General features: G+C 40.4%; 1 protein-coding gene across 14 annotated transcripts in view; it reads right to left on the reverse strand.

Moving 5' to 3' along the window:
- LCORL (ligand dependent nuclear receptor corepressor like) overlaps nt 1–15,500 on the reverse strand; it is a 169,044-nt gene extending 153,544 nt beyond the window's left edge. For 2 of the 14 annotated variants that reach the window (XM_067735606.1, XM_067735610.1), the window contains exon 1: nt 15,370–15,500. Coding sequence is in view for 6 of the 14 variants with exons in the window: in XM_067735616.1 (XP_067591717.1) it covers nt 14,919–15,081 (163 nt within the window). In the remaining 8 variants the exon portion in view is untranslated. Of the gene's footprint in view, nt 1–13,878; nt 13,985–14,918; nt 15,268–15,369 lie in introns of those variants that run through there. The other 12 variants (XR_010942934.1, XM_067735616.1, XM_067735614.1 and 9 more) reach the window with 12 other exon arrangements.
- Between the last annotated feature and the right edge of the window lie 526 nt (nt 15,501–16,026).

The following is a 16,026-nucleotide window of genomic DNA, read 5'->3' on the forward strand; positions in this document are numbered from 1 at the left end:
TACCTGAAAGAGATACAAGTGGAGAGAGATCAAGTAAATCAAATATCGAGATAGGCTAATAAATGGGAGCAGACAGAGAAAATGAGGGTCACAAGGAAATGTTTAGGGTTTTGTTTAAAGAAGTAATCATTATATGTCAAAGCTATGGAAGTCTAAAACCTACTGTGAACCATGTTACATTCACTCTACTAACTTCGACACAATTTGTGAAAACTGACTTCAGGTAGTCTTTCCAAATTACTTATAACTATAAAGTTATTCACATACTAAACAAAAAAATACAACATAAAATTACTAAGTCTATCTAGGCTGTATTTTCCTGACAGATAATAATGGATAAAATTTGTGGGGGGGGCGGGGAGGGAAACAAAACACCACACATGATAATAATCAAGGTCCAAAGCCACCCCTGGACCTACAAATGTTAAGAATTCAAGAATGCAGAGGTGCCACATCATTCCTGCAGCAAAATTTCTAAGTTAAGAAAGCTCAGAATTTATACTCTACTGTATTCCACTGTATGATTGGTTTCCTTAGCGGTCTTGCTGTACATATTCTTGCAACAAACTGGCTTACAGCAAACTACCACACCCTAATGGTTGATCCTAGATATTGATATGCCTATATACTGACGCTACTATCTCAAATATGAAAACCGCTCTATGTCCTATCCTGGATAATGGTCCCACAATCCAACAGGCCTCTTAAACAGAAGCCTGGAAATGATTCTCTACTTTCTCATTTTTCTGTATGCCCACAGCTCATCTATGACTAAAATCTGTTGATTGTAATAACTTATCTCTTGAATTCTTCTCCCTCCTCCATTTCTACCACTACCCTTATTTCAGAGCCTCATTATTTCTTAGTTGGGCTATCCTGACATTCCCGATTGATTTGCCTGTCCTATTCTCCTATTACTCTACTGGCCAAGTAATCTTATAAAACCACAAATTAAATTATGTCACTCCCATGCTTTAAAATCCTTCAATGGTTTTCCACTACCTGTGAGTTACTTAACCTCCTTATCTGTAAAGTGGGGATGATAAAAATAGTTTCTACTTATGTGACTGTTTTGAAAATCAAATGAATTCTAGTGTAATTAAGCACTTAATGCCTAATGAACAGTAAAATAAAATAATTTAAAATAATAATAATTATTGTTATATTCTGCTTAGATGTTTCTCCATGATTCAGCTTCTATTTCTCTTTTCTCTTCTCATGTCCCACAGTCATTCCTGGACCCATACAAAGAAACCTGATCACTCTTCTCTATACCACAACTTTAATACTGTATGTGCTTCTATTATACCATTTACCACACTTCAGAGTAGGAGAGGCTTGTCTTCACTACGAGACTATGCTTCACAAAGACAATCTAATGCATCTGAGTCACCTAGCACAATGCCTGGCCCATAAATATTTACTGAAAAAAATTATGAAGAGAAAAGAGATGTATGAAAGGATTAGAGCAGATGGCCATGCTTCCTTCCACACTGAAAATCCAATTATTCTTGATAAAAAACAAAACAGCAATTTCAGAATAGGTCTAAAGAATGAAAGAGTCAGAAAAAACTCACTCTGTGACAGAGGATGAAAGCACCTATGGGTTCAGACTGAGGAGAAGAATGAAGATAAATTAGTTAACTAAGATAAGTTAGGTAAGTAAGCTAATCTGTAGTCATATAGGGAAATTTTACTTCATTTATGAGTTGTATATATCTGTGCTAGAATAGAAATATTAAAAGGTCAAATAATAAGGCAAAGGAGAAAAAACAAGTAAAGATTAAGCTGATGCCATAATATTAGTGTTAAAAAAAAAAACAAACCCAAACACATATTTTACCAGGGCACTACTTTCCTATACTACGCTAAATGGGTAAAGGGGAGCATAGGCAAAGGATAGCTAAAATGAAACAATAAATTGTCATCAGCTATTTCTATCTGATCACTTGCCATTCTTGGGAAAAGTTCAAAAGAGTTGGAAAGGGGATGGCCGTCATTCTTGGAATTGCGATAGAGGGTTAACTGTATATCTTTACATCAAGACTAAAACTTAACATTGACAATCTATGCTGGGGTAATCCCTTGCCCCACTAACTCTATGTTCTTACCCCCGCCCCCCGTTCCCAATGTTAAGACCAAGAAAGAAATTTGGGGATATTATTCCCTGACTAACCCATCTCAAGGGAACACTTAACTGTAATATGTGCATTCAAATACAGAAGCCCCTGGTTCTCTCTTATTCCAGGGCCAGGAACAAAAGGCCAAGGAGGTCTAGACCCAGAATACTTCTCCCTACTCCTGATTTCAAAGTTCTGAAATAAAATAGAGAACAGCTCTGGTACTAAAGTTTTAAATGCAACTATCTGATCAGAAAGCAGGAGGGATCAGACTTGCTAATTTTTAAACTAGGTTTCACCAAAAGAGTAATATAGACTTATATGTTAATTCTATCTTTATATTTTCTAGATGAAAAGTCTTCGGCAAGTCAGCTTCTCTAAGCCTTGTTTTTTTCATCTGTAAAATGAAGATAAAAATTGTACTATTTCTCATGTGAAAATTAAATGTGATTAATACAAATAAAAGCTTATTAGCACAGTGTCTAACACACGATGGTAAGCATTCAATAGACATTAGCTATCATTATTTCAAAGGGCAATTCTTAGTGTTGAAAAGTGTCAGTTTATATATTACCAACTATGAGATTTTAAGGGCTGAAAGTGATTAATTCAAGAGAATGTAATATTTAGACTAATGACATTGCTTTTAAGTATTTATTTTTACTTTGTATCAATGTTAAATTTACAGAAAATGTTTTAAGTATGGTAAAACCTTTTACTTTTCCAGCTATTTGAGAGTAAATGGCCTACGTGATAACCCGTCACCCTTGAATTCTTTAATAAGCGTTTCCTACAAAGGCATTCTCTTACAAATATGACCATTAAAATCAGGAAATTAACAATGAAGCATCATGCTCACTGCTATTGGGGTGTCACTGCTCCTAGGTGCCTTCTCAGTGAACAGTTTAGAGCATAAGTATATATTTCTTTATTCTACATCTATATATAAGAAAAATCATGAATTCACACACCAATATCTCTTTTCCAATCCAACACTACAGAAAGCATTCTAGTTTTTTCCACTTCCATAATGGTAACTCCCTTCTCAGACAGTGACAGGCTGGCTCCCATTATCCTTAAGGATTTATTTGACTAGTCTCCCTGTATGTTACCAGCCTCCCATTGTGGCTGTTTCCCCATCCCCACATGGACGCTCTCTTTACCCCTCTCTGCCCCAACACCCACATACTTCCTCCACGGGTATAACCTCCCCTATTCCTCATGCCTGGCACTCCTCCTCCAAGAATATCCTCCTCATCTTGCTTAGGCACTAACATCCCATGTTGAGCTGATCCTCCACTGGGATGTCTTCCTCTCCCCACCCTCAGGTTCTGATATTGCACTGGGATGCCTCCAACCATGGACTCCCACAATATCCAACTTGAGGCTGAATACACCCAAACCAGGCTACCCTCCTACACAGATGACTTTCTGCTGCCACCCCTGGTGGCCATCACCTCCTAGTAGATGCCCTCTTATCCCTCTTACTCTGTACCAGGCTACTCACCTTCACAAATACCGATCTGACCCTGCTTGGCTCCAACACCTCACACTAGTGCGCCCCTCCTATTCAGACTGCTCCTCATACCTCCAGCTCCAACAACCCACATGGGGACCCTCCTCAACCCTGCCAGGCTCTGATATACCCACTCCTTCAAGAGGACATGCCCCCTCCCCCCATATACCCTAACCAGTGTGGACACTTTGTTTGGTCCCACCTGATGGTTTCAGTACTGAAACGTTCCGAAAGGAAAGAAGAAGGTAACAAGGAAGAACAACTGATGACATTTAAAAAAAAAAAAAAAAGAGAGAGAGAGATACCAGTGAATAAACTGCATAAGCACCCATAATCCAAGCTAATTAAAAGGCTAATCTATTTGTCAAAGTATCTGCTTTTTCCACTTAAAGAAACAGTGGTCAATTCTTTTATATTAATTCCTTCTAAATTTAAAAAGTCAATTGAAAATTGATAAAGAAGGAAGTCTTGTCTTTCTTTTCTAGCCAAATATGCATTTTATTTAAGTATCTTACGTGGGCCTGTAGAAAAATCTAGTTCATCAAAAAAACAAGACTACCAATTTTATTTTAAGAGTTTAAATAATATATGAGTGTTTCAAACACTAGAATTAAATATTTAAAAAATATTTAGAATATGCAAGTTTGAGTTGTTTTCAGTATAATGACAATTGTATTGTTTCCAGTACACTTATGCCCAGATACAACTCTGCAAAAATTAGCCTTGATTGTTACAGGAGTAACACCTTTTCCTTGCTCCCTGTTTCTACGAGGAAGGATGGGCATAAGCACAATCTGAGCCTCTCTTCACTCCTACGGAAGCGAAGAGACTGATCTGATTGGTGATTTTGTAAAGAATAGTTGGGTAGACCCTTAGGAGTAGCTATCGAGAGAACATACTCACAGAGAGCTCATATTCCGCTCTGCTTCCCTAGTATGCCTAGCACCGGGTGGATAAATTGGCTTATGCCAGAACACCTGACTCCTTCACCAACCTATTTCTCTAGCCTGGCCTCTATTAGTAATAAAAGTAATATTCTACTTCCATCTTTCTCCTTGTTTTAATTTTCAAGTTGTTCAGAACCCAAGCAAAAGAGAAGGGTGCCATCTGAGAGTACTTCAGCAATCCAATATCTTAATTAATTTACTGAAGTGGAGATTGCTCGTTTTCCCAGTTTTGACTCAAAAGGGCTGCTTCAATTTGAGCTTCTTAAAACTATTAGAAATAAAAAAAACCCTCAAACCTGAACCAACAGCAGATGTTCAAAATGAAAATAAGCCGACTTATCTGATCATGCTTATTACCCATTAAAAAAAAAACTTCAAAGGCTTATAATTTCCTCCTTATAGATGCCATAATTTATACTTTCAGTCCTACTTCCTACTCCCACCCTATACTCCAGTGACACTAGAGTGCTGAATATTTTCAGAATATACATTACTTAAACTTCTATACCTTTGTTTACACTATCCTTCAACCTGTTCCTTCCAACCTACTTTTCTGCTGGATCATTTAACTTAGGGATCAGCAAACCATGGCCAGTAGACCAAATCTGCCTATTTTTGTAAATAATTTTGTTATTGGAACACAGCCATGTTCATTCATTTATAGATTGCTTTTGTGCTACAACAGCAGAGTTGAGTACTTGCAATAAAGACCATATGGCCCACAGAGCCTAAAATATTTACATCCAGCCCTTTACAAAAAAAAGTCTGCCAACCCCAGCTTTCAGTCAATCCTTTGAAGCCTAGTCATTTCAGATTCTTCAAATCAAAATTAATTGCTGTCTCCTAAGCCTTTCCATTATATTATGCCATCTCTAATACTTAACATCCTTGATAACTGTGAGCTCTTTAAAAGCAAAGAATTCCTAGTGTAGGAATTAGCTTTTTTACCCAACTCACAGTTCCCACCTCTCCTAATTCTTATCACGTTTTTAGGGGAAGTATTCTGGAAGAAGCTTCTGCTCTTTTCTCTACCCCTTATTCATCCTACCAAAGGAGAGAGGAATAACTAGTATTGGCAACATGCTGATAGTTGTTCCTAGTGGAATGGATTAATGTTTTAAAGGTCACTTTTCATGCATGTTCAAGCCTACCGTTCATTCTGCCTAGATGGTCCTACCTACCTATAAGCAAACCACATGGGGTAGAGCTTCCTTGTATTTTAGAAGAGGCCTGCAGCTCTAGCTGCTCTGTCTTTGATAGGTTGGTAAGTTCAGTTCAGGATGATATTGTCTTAATTCTGGCCTCAGCTACAAGCCAGGTTCTTCAATACAACCTTACCATCTAAAGAGCTAACATTTCGATCCCTGATTCCTAAGTCTATTTCTAGTTCAGAACCTGGTTAAGGAAGAAACATAGAATTACACTCCCATCAACCAGCACACAGTAGGACTCAAGATATTTGATGATTGACTGACAACAGTAAATTAACTGGAAAAAATCAATCTTTTAAACTGTGTAACACACTAATGTCACAAACCATATCTTACTTGATGAACTTAATTAGGAAAATATGTTTTGAAGAGAAAAAGAAACAATTTTAGAGTTCACATTCAGTGATGCAAACCAAGCCCATTCTATTTATCTCTCAATATTTTGTTGCTATCAAGTCTCAGCTTAATTAACATATACAGTAATCATGGATATTATCAATTCAAAAAAGTATTCTCCATCTTATTATCCATGCATGAAACAAACATCTCTAGATCCCACACCCTTCCAATTACTGCTCTATACATCTGTTCTTCCTCAAAATGTAGCTTCTCAAATGGTTTCTCCTCTTCCACACATCTTAAATACTTTCTAACCTATTACAATATAGCTTCCATCCCTGCCACTCTGCTGAAATCCATCTGGTCAAGGTCACTAAGAACTTCCATGCTGCCAAAAACAATGCACATTTCCCTGTTTAACGGTACTTGACATCTCATCAACATATAACAATCCCTCCTTATTTTAACACTCTTCTCTTAGATTTGGTAATACCATCTCTCCTGGTTTTCCGACATAGCCAATGGCCTTACTTTTCAGTGTGAAAGTCCAGTGGCTTTCCTTTGAGGCTCCTCTTCCTCCATCCAAGGAATGCTAAGATTCCTTAAGACATGGTACTGAGTACTCCTCTCTAGTTATACTATCACTTACCCTTAGGTGGTCTCATCCATTTCAAGGATTTAAATATCATCTTTATGCTGGTAATTCCTTAATTTATATTTTTAGCCCAGAAACCACTACTATATAAGTATTTTAACACCTTTCATAAAAACAAAAGATAGTGAACATTTAAGGACAGCTATAAATCTATTATCTGTAGATTTCCAGCTATGAAAAGTGAAATGACTCGTGCCTAAGGTTAAAACAATAGAGGCTAAAAAAGGAACTATGTTCTTTCAATTCTTAATCCTTTTTACCATTTGTGAAGACTTAGCCCCTTGTCCCTAAACTGTTTACTAAATAGTTTACTATTTAAATATGAAGACGACTGGACAAAGCTTCTTCCCTACATACACACCTTACACATAGCCATCAGAAAAGAACTGGCCAATCTGAATTAACAGAGAAAGCCTCAAACTCGTTTTTCAAGAAATATTTTAGAAAAGACTCTAGGCTACAACTGAATTTTAAAGGAGACTGAGGATGCAGGCAGGGTAGCTGTTATGATTAATAAGATACTCAAGAATTTGGAGCAATGTGTACAAAACAGAAGTAAAGGCAGATAAAAGTGGCTGGGCTGTCTAAAGAAGAAACCAGGCAAACGAACAGGGAAGGAGCCCGGTGGACTATGACCAACTAACTGGATACGGTCAGGAGCTTTCATTTGATGAAAAAAGACAAGTGGGAGACACTACTGCTTTGTAAAGTACAAAATCAAAGTAGCTATTCCAAATAATGATTTAATATAGGTTATAAGCTAGACTGAAGGACAGTAAAATCAATGATGCAGATACTGATATAAACTAGAGTCTTACCTAAATCGGCCCAAGTGCTTAACACTTCATCAGAAAAACTGAATCCAAGAGATATTGTAAAGAAAATAATAATAACTTGGTAATAGATCAAGGTAAAGAGAAAAGAAAAACAAAGAAGCAAATATAAGTAAGCAGGGTTGTTGCCAATTAATGGGAAAACCATATAAAAGGAAAGGAGATATAGAAAAGTGATTCTTCATTGGAAGCTGTTTTCTAGAAAACATAAAAAGCCTCAAAACAAATTTTTATTTAGCTTTATTAAGAGCAAAGTGCCATTCTTCAAATATAAATATGGCATTGTTACCTTAATTAGTTTCCTAATGGTAGCAGTAGGTTGGTCTGGGCCTAGTCACAGCCTCCTATCTTTATTCTGTGGTGAATAAAATACACACACACACACCCAAAAAAGAAGGAATATTATCAAAAAAGGAAAAAAGATAGAAACTCTAAACCTCAATAACGTATGAGATTATAATTGAAAAACTGGATTTACCAAAAAGGAAGAAAAAATTGCATATCCAAAAATCTACACGCCTCTGTTGCTCCTCCCAAGACTGCACAGTGGTAGAAGAATTAAACACCAGGATTGAAAGATAAACCAGGGGAGCATGGAGGATACATAATAGCTACTTCTGGTGACATAACAGGAACTTATCACAGTACCCAGCCAAACAGGGAGGGATACACACATGTAACCAGCCAAGGGAAGTAGCATGGACAGGAAGAGACAGCACCACACAGAAAGGAGAATACATGTGATATGCTCAGACCAGCAGACGGCCTGTTTCTAACATATGCAAATATATGAAATTCATATACTGCTTGAACCCAAGGATGGCAGAACTTCCAAGTATACAATCCAAGAGTACACAGAATTTCAAATTTTACAAGCAAAATTCACAATGTGCTTATTTACAGAGAAATTTGGATATGTCTTTACCACCCAACTACTCATGATCATCACAGATTCCATTTGCCTGATACATATTATTAGATAGTGCTTTAATTCACATCTTTTTTTAATGGATAAAAAATCTGCTAGTGCCTGAAAAGACAGTTGTGCAAAGTTTTTGGGTAGTTGACCCATTCATACCAGTTCTCATCAAATCCAGATTTCTAAGTAAATCTACTCTTCCAGAATTTACATAGCAATAGTGACAAGATGAGGTAGAAGTTGGTGGAAAAATAAGAGTAGGAGGCAAGAAGCAGCCGGAAAGAAGTGTCAAGTTGATTATCTAGAACTTTATTTACCTGGACTATCCCATCTTTAAGTGTTATAGCTCTATGAAGTGCTCCCGTAACTTCTTCAGAGGTTAAAAAATAGAGGAAGAGAATATCTTCTGCCCCTGATACTGCTGATTATCAATGGGGCAGGTAGTTTGGAAAAGTCTACTCTGCAAACACCTGCAGAGTGTAGAACTCTAAGACAGTGATGTGGTTAACAGGAAGAGTACAGAGAGTAGGTACCAACAAAGAGTAGGTTCAAGATGATATAATGATACAGATTTTTTTAAATGAATTTAAACAGATTTCTTGTATTCAGCTACCACAAAGCCAAAATGTTCCTTGCAACGTAGGACGGCATCAAATGCCTTTTGCTTTTCTTATACATAAAAAGCGAAGATCAAGCTAAGTGATTATACTGTGATTCTTAAACTCCATGACTCTACGGCTCAAGAATACCCTAGAATATAGATCTTTCAAGCCTTTACTATCTTTTTCTCTAACATGCCTCATGATCTCTTCATTGTTCATCAGCATTCCCACCAGAAAGAATCTACTGGCAAAAACATAAAGCTCAAAGCTTTTAATAACCTGTATAAATAATATTAACAGCAAATGTTTATGGAATGTTTTCTATATGGCAGACACATATTAACATATATCAACACAATTAATTTTCGAACAACCTCATTATCTTCAATTTACAGGTAAGAAACTGAAGTACAGAAAGGTTAAGTAACTTGTCCACCCTGGTAGGTGGTAACAGCTAGAGAGCTGGAGTTCAAACACAGGTAGTCTAGCTCCAGTGCCTATATTCCCATTCACTATATTACGTTATTCAAATAAAAGATTTGGGGAATAAAAGATTTGGGGAAAGCTATCAGTTTGGTTAGTATCAACAGATTTGAAAAAGTGGTACCAAGGTAATCAAGCCTTGGCTGGAGTCACTACACTATAAAACTGTGCTGTCCAATGTGGTAGCCATTTGCCACATGAGGCTACTAAGCACCTGAAATGTAGCTAGTCCAAACTGAGATATGCTATAATAACTGATTTCAAAGACTTAATGTTTTAAAAAGAATGTAAACTAACTCAACAATTTTATATGGATTAATGTTAAAATATTTTTAATATATTGGGCTAAATCAAACATGCTTTCTTAATGTAGCTACTAGAAAATTTTAAATAATATATTTGGCACCCATTTTATTTCTACTGGATGTTGGAGTTTATTAAATGATTCTAATCAAATCTTCTTTGTTTTACTGTTGTAATCTTTGGCAAATCAGTTACACTGGTTACACTGATCATTAACTTCTGAATCAGAAAAAGAGGGCTTAAAAACAGTCCTGGGGGCTTCCCTGGTGGCCCAGTGGTTGCGGGTCCGCCTGCTGATTCAGGGGACGCGGGTTCGTGCCCCGGTCCGGGGGGATCCCATGTGCCGCGGAGTGGCTGGGCCCGTGGGCCGTGGCCGCGCCGGGCCTGCGCGTCCAGAGCCTGTGCTCCGCAACGGGAGAGGCCACAGCAGTGAGAGGCCCGCGTACCGCAAAAAAAAAAAAAAACAGTCCTGACACCTCGTGTTCATATTTTGGTATCTAAATCTATTTTCCACTAAAAAGAATGGAGGGCTCCTTGGAAAAATGGTTGATGTCGGGGCTGGGACATGTGAAGTACAAGATGAACCTGCAATATCATGTTTGGGCAGGAAGGAAGTGCTCAAAAATAATCATTGGGCAGGGAGGGGTTGGAGAGACATGTGATTTGTCAAAAAACACTGGACAGCTTGATGAGGCTCCCACTGGCCAGACCTGGGACAATTTGGAAATCAAAATAATGACAGTAATGGATTTAACCACTGAATAAAATAAGAACCCATGAGTTCATACGGATGAAAATAACTAACAAAAATAAATAAAGAAGACAGGATAGACTGCTTTATGACAGAATATCAACTACTAGTTACAGAATGATGAAGCTAGAAAAATCATGAATGAATGTTAAAACTTGTGGGTAAAGTTTTGATGAGACTATGTAAATATCCTGTTCCTCAAAAGTATTTCCCCACAAATTACATATTAATTACAAAAGAACAAATAGTAACTTTCAGGGAGAAATATGGAAAATACCACATTAACCAGATTTTCAAAGCTACCATCACCAACACTGGGACAAAACAACATTATGAATCTCAAGATATGATGTATTAAGAAGGACAGAACATGTCTTCAGAGATATTCCTGCCAAAAATGCATAACCAATCTAATCAGGAGGAAACAACAGACAAATTCAAATTGAGGGACATTCTACAAAATAACTCTCCTGTACTTTTCAAAAATGTCAAGGTCAAGAAATACAAGAAAGGCTGAGAAAGTGTTCCAGATTTAAAGAGACTAAAAGAGGACAACCAAATGCAATATATGATCCTAGCTAGAGGGAAAAGCTTATAAAGTAAAGTGGATAAAATCTGAATATGGATTATGAATTCGATAATAGTATCATTAATAGTATGTCAATGTCATATTTCCTGGTTTTAATAACTATACTGTAGTTAGGTAAGCCAATGTCCTTGGCTTTAGGAAATATAACTGAAGAATTTAGGGGTAAAGAGGCATCATGTCTCCAAATTACCCTCAAATGTTTCAGAAAAAAAAAAAAAGATATAGATATAAGGCAAGAATGATAAAGCAAATACTTCAAAATGTAATACAATTGGTGAATGTGGGTAAGGGTATAGAGGAGTTCCTGGTACTATTCTTCCAACTTTTCTTGTAAGTTCGAAATTATATCAAAATTAAAAGTTAAAACAAAACAGAACTTATTTCCCAGATCAAATATCCTAATGGACTACACAAGTCCTGATAATGTTTAAAAATATACTAATGCATTTCTTTTATCCTGGACTTGACTTTGCTTTAAATTATATGATTTATCAGATACTAATTATATATTCCATATATAATTCCATAAGATCCAGGACTATATCTGTTATCACTCAACATGCTGAGTACTAGGATACTATTTATTATATCCAATAAGCACTCAAACATTTGTTAGATGAACATATTCAAAAGTATAGCACAGTACAGGATGATTACAGAGAAAAATCAAATTGTAAAAAGCACCACATTGTAAATAAAGCTATTAATTGGGCCACACAGCTTACAGGACAACTCTTCAATTATAAAAAAAGAAAAACCAGGATTAAATCACAGAGTAACCATAAACCTAACCTAAAGAGATGAGTTCCACAAATAAAGAAAGGTAAATATCATTTTCCATATCAAGAGTTAAACATCTTATCTAACTACAAGCAGTCATGGCAAGGAAAATGAACTTTTTGCTCATAAAATTAGAATATATATGTTATTTAAAGAATGAATGAGATTACTTTAAAGATTTAGGCTAAGAACTGAGATTTTAAAACTTCACTACTGGCTCAATACTAATTTGCTGTAAGGCCCTGAGACACTACTTACAATTTCCATATTTCATTTAAAAATAAGACTTGTGGATCATTTTCTTCCCTAAAGGTAGAAAGAATATTTTATAAAAATTTCAACCAATAAGAGCAATGAATATTCAATACAGAAGTACATATACACATATATGTTCACACACATACACACATGCAAAGTAAAAAGAATATAGCTTTTTTCAAATATATTTACAAAGTAATAGCAAAAGGTGACTTAAAATAGTTACTCAAAATACATTTAATCCCAATTCATACTGTGAGTAGGTGCTTCACATATAGACTACTGAAAAAAACCCAATCAACCAGTGCATATCCTGCTTAAGAGAGTTTTATTGTTTATTTAAAAAACAAGCATGATAAAAACAAACTATGAGATGGATCTTCCTAGGTCTCCTGACTAGGACTGGGACTGTGGGAAATAATTCTCAAATACAGTTAGAGCTCAGGAAAAAATTTTCTTTCAAATACGATACAACTGTATACTACATTAAAAATGTAATACAGAGACTACATATTAGACACACAGCATTAACACAATCTTCAATGTCTTCCAATCCTACTTGAATATCCAAGTAGGTAAGACAGAAAGACATCCTATTTCCCTTCTTCCATCAAATCCAATTAATTTTGTGTTTAATTAAAATTCGACTATTTTTCAAAAGCACATATATTTTTGTGAGACGAAGCCATACTTAATGCATCTAAACAAGCAAGATGAGAAAAAAGAAAAAGCCAAAGTATTCTAAAATATAAAAATTGTCCAAAGACACCATCAAATAACTGTGCCTCAGCAAAACTTAACACAATAGTATCTCGAGCCAGTGTTACAATGCTATCATCCTGCCTGATTCTAACTGAACGAACTCAACAATTTTCAAACAGGTTGTCAGTGGAAGAGATCTTTACATAAGCAATTATAAAAACAGGGTCCATTTTGTATTCGGGAAGCACCAGCAACCCTTCGCTTAAAATTTTTATATAAGAATACCGTGAGGGTTTTTTTACACTTTTTAAAAAGAGATAAAATCACTTATGAATACCTGACTAAAGCTATTTCCTAGAACATTTCCTTAGATAAGAACAAAACATATTTTAAAGCGTAAAACAGTGAATTGCTTGAGCATAACTTAAATGCCCCTACTCAGAGCAAACTTCCTTCTCGTACGTTTTCCTATATCCACCGTATTCTGCAGTGCACATTTCTGATTTGAAGTTGTACTAGTTTATCCTACCACGACCTCCTTTTCACTAGTGAAAAACAAGAAAGATCTTCAGGCGCTAACCAAACAAATCTGAGGGGGCTTGGGGAAAAGGGGCGCGAGGTGGCGCAAGAACAGATGGAAACAGGGTAAGAGAGTTGTTTTCTTAGGGCACTAAGGTTACTCCTCAACTCCAAATGCCAAGATTCAACTGCCAGTCGAGCAAGCTGCTGCCACTATCCACTCTTTAAACAATGCAACCTTCCCTCTACCTCTTCTACTCGCCCACCCATCAACCCCTTCCAAAACAAACACAACACACCCCATCCCATAAACCGCGTTATCCCCTCGGTGCCCACTCGGTGTTATCCAACCTGCTGGATAACAGCTCCACGCACACGTCTTACTCAGACAAAACAGCGACGGCGGCAAGGTGGGGAGGTCCCACCACCTCTCGCCACCCCCGAGCAACCCTCAGAATGACAGCCCGGAGCCCAGAAGTTTGAAGCAGAAAGATTCCGACCCAACCAAAAGGGAAGACGGAATTGCAGAACGGGGATGGGAGTTGGGGAGGGCGATGTGCGTGTCTGTGCAAGGAAGGGTCCATCACATGACAGTAAAAGAGGACCCGAGTCTTCGGGGCGTCCGCGAGGAGAACGGGGGGGTTGCCGTCGCCATGGCAACACCCCCCCTCCGTCCAGACTTCCAAAGAGGGAGGAAGAACTTCAAATCCCAACCGTCAGCGCTCGAGCGGCTCCTTCTTAAAGGAGTACACACGGCGCCGCCGCCGCCGCCGAGCGCGAGAGGGCAGAGTTGGGCGCCCCCGCCCCTCGGGCGACGCCCCCGCCGCCCCTCGCCCCCAGCCGGCTCACCCGCGGCCCCCGCCCCGCGAGCACCCGGGGGTCGTTCAGGTCCCCGTCCCCGGGAACCCTGTCGCGTCGGCCCGCCCGGACCCCGGCGGCAGAAGGGGGTGTGTGTGCACCCGGCGGGGGCGCAGACCAGCCCGCCTTCCTCCCGCCGGCTCTGCCCGCGGGCTCCTCTCCGGCCGGGCGCCGACCCACCGGCCCGCTTCCTCCCTCTTGACAGGGTGGACAGCGAGCGGCCAGGGGCGCCGAGGAGTTTCGGGGAGAGCGCAAGCGAGCCTTTTCCTTGGGGGCTCGGCGAGCGGGTCCGAACTAACAGTTCCCGGGGAGCCAAAGAGCTGAGGAGGGGAAAGGAGCGCGGACCGCGCCGGGCGAGGAGCCCCCAGACAAAAGGCGAGCGCCGGATCCGCCGCGCCGCCGCCGCTCCCATCTCGCTCCCCCAATGAACTGACCCGAACGGGAGATTCAACTAAACCCCTCTGCCACAAACTCCTCGGGCTGCGGCAGCCGTCGCCGCGCGGAGCCGGGGCCCCGGCCCGTGTCTCTCTTACCTACACAGTGCATGAGGCGGTGGCGCCAAGAGTCGAGTTCCCGCCGGAATCCTCTCCTCTCCGCCGCGCACCGAGGGCTCCGGCACTGAGCAGCGGCGGCGGCGGCGGCGGCGGCGGCAGCAGCGGCGGCGGCAGCGGCCATTCTCTCTCTTCCCTTGTCCATCTGCGTCCCGCGTCACGCGCCCTCATTTACATACGAGCGGCGCAGGCACGAGGCAGGGGCGCGAGCCCTCGGCGCGAGCCCCGGAGCGCGCGCCCCCCGGAGGGGGGTTGATTGACACGTGTCACACTACCTTCCCTCTGCCCTTCCCTCCCCCTCCCACCGCTCCCTCTGGGAGAGGCGGGGAAGGAGCGTGAGGAGAAGGAAGCAACCTGCCGCTTCCGCTGACCCCGCCTCCCCATCTACTCCCCTGTCTCCCCTCCCCCCGGAGTTTACTCAAGCGAGCCATACCGCTCCCGCCGCCCGCGAAAACCCTGAGCAGGAGCCAGAGGCTCGGAGCCCCGCCAGGAACCGGCGTGCTAATGGAGCGGACTAGCAACGCTTCCTTTCTGTCTTCGCGACGCGACTCCGGCCTCCCGGAGACTTCACTTCCCAGGTCTCCTTGCGCTGGGGTCCCGAAGCGGAGCTTGCTGCCGCGGCGCGGTGCATGCCGGTTCTTGTAGTCCACCAGGGATGGGCGTGTTTCCGTACCCTTCGCACACTTGTGCTTGCAGCCTGGCCTTCGGCTTCTCGGCTCTGTGTGCGGCTTGTGGGTTTACCGCTCAGGGCAGTGCGCTGCGCGCGTTGCGGGGTCCGACCCAGCCACCTTAACTTCCTTAGGATTCACAATAGAAAGGCGGTGGAAGCCGCTAGAGTTGTCGGTATCTTGAAGTTTTGGGCTGCGCTTTGTGCTTTAAGTGCTGGAAACTTTTGGTGGTCACTGTGATCTCGTCGCTGCTGAGAAGGAACAAGCCGGTCATTCGGCTGCATCCGAAATAACTGCCAAATGTCCAGAGAGAGAACCCATAGTAACTTCAGTTTCCAGGGCGATGACATCTCGGAAAGCGAGAATATTTGTAAAGATTAGGGAAAGATTGCGGGGCTTTTCACCGGAAATCGTTTACGGGG

The sequence above is a fragment of the Pseudorca crassidens genome, chromosome 4 (assembly GCF_039906515.1).
Source record: "Pseudorca crassidens isolate mPseCra1 chromosome 4, mPseCra1.hap1, whole genome shotgun sequence".
NCBI lineage: Eukaryota > Metazoa > Chordata > Mammalia > Artiodactyla > Delphinidae > Pseudorca > Pseudorca crassidens.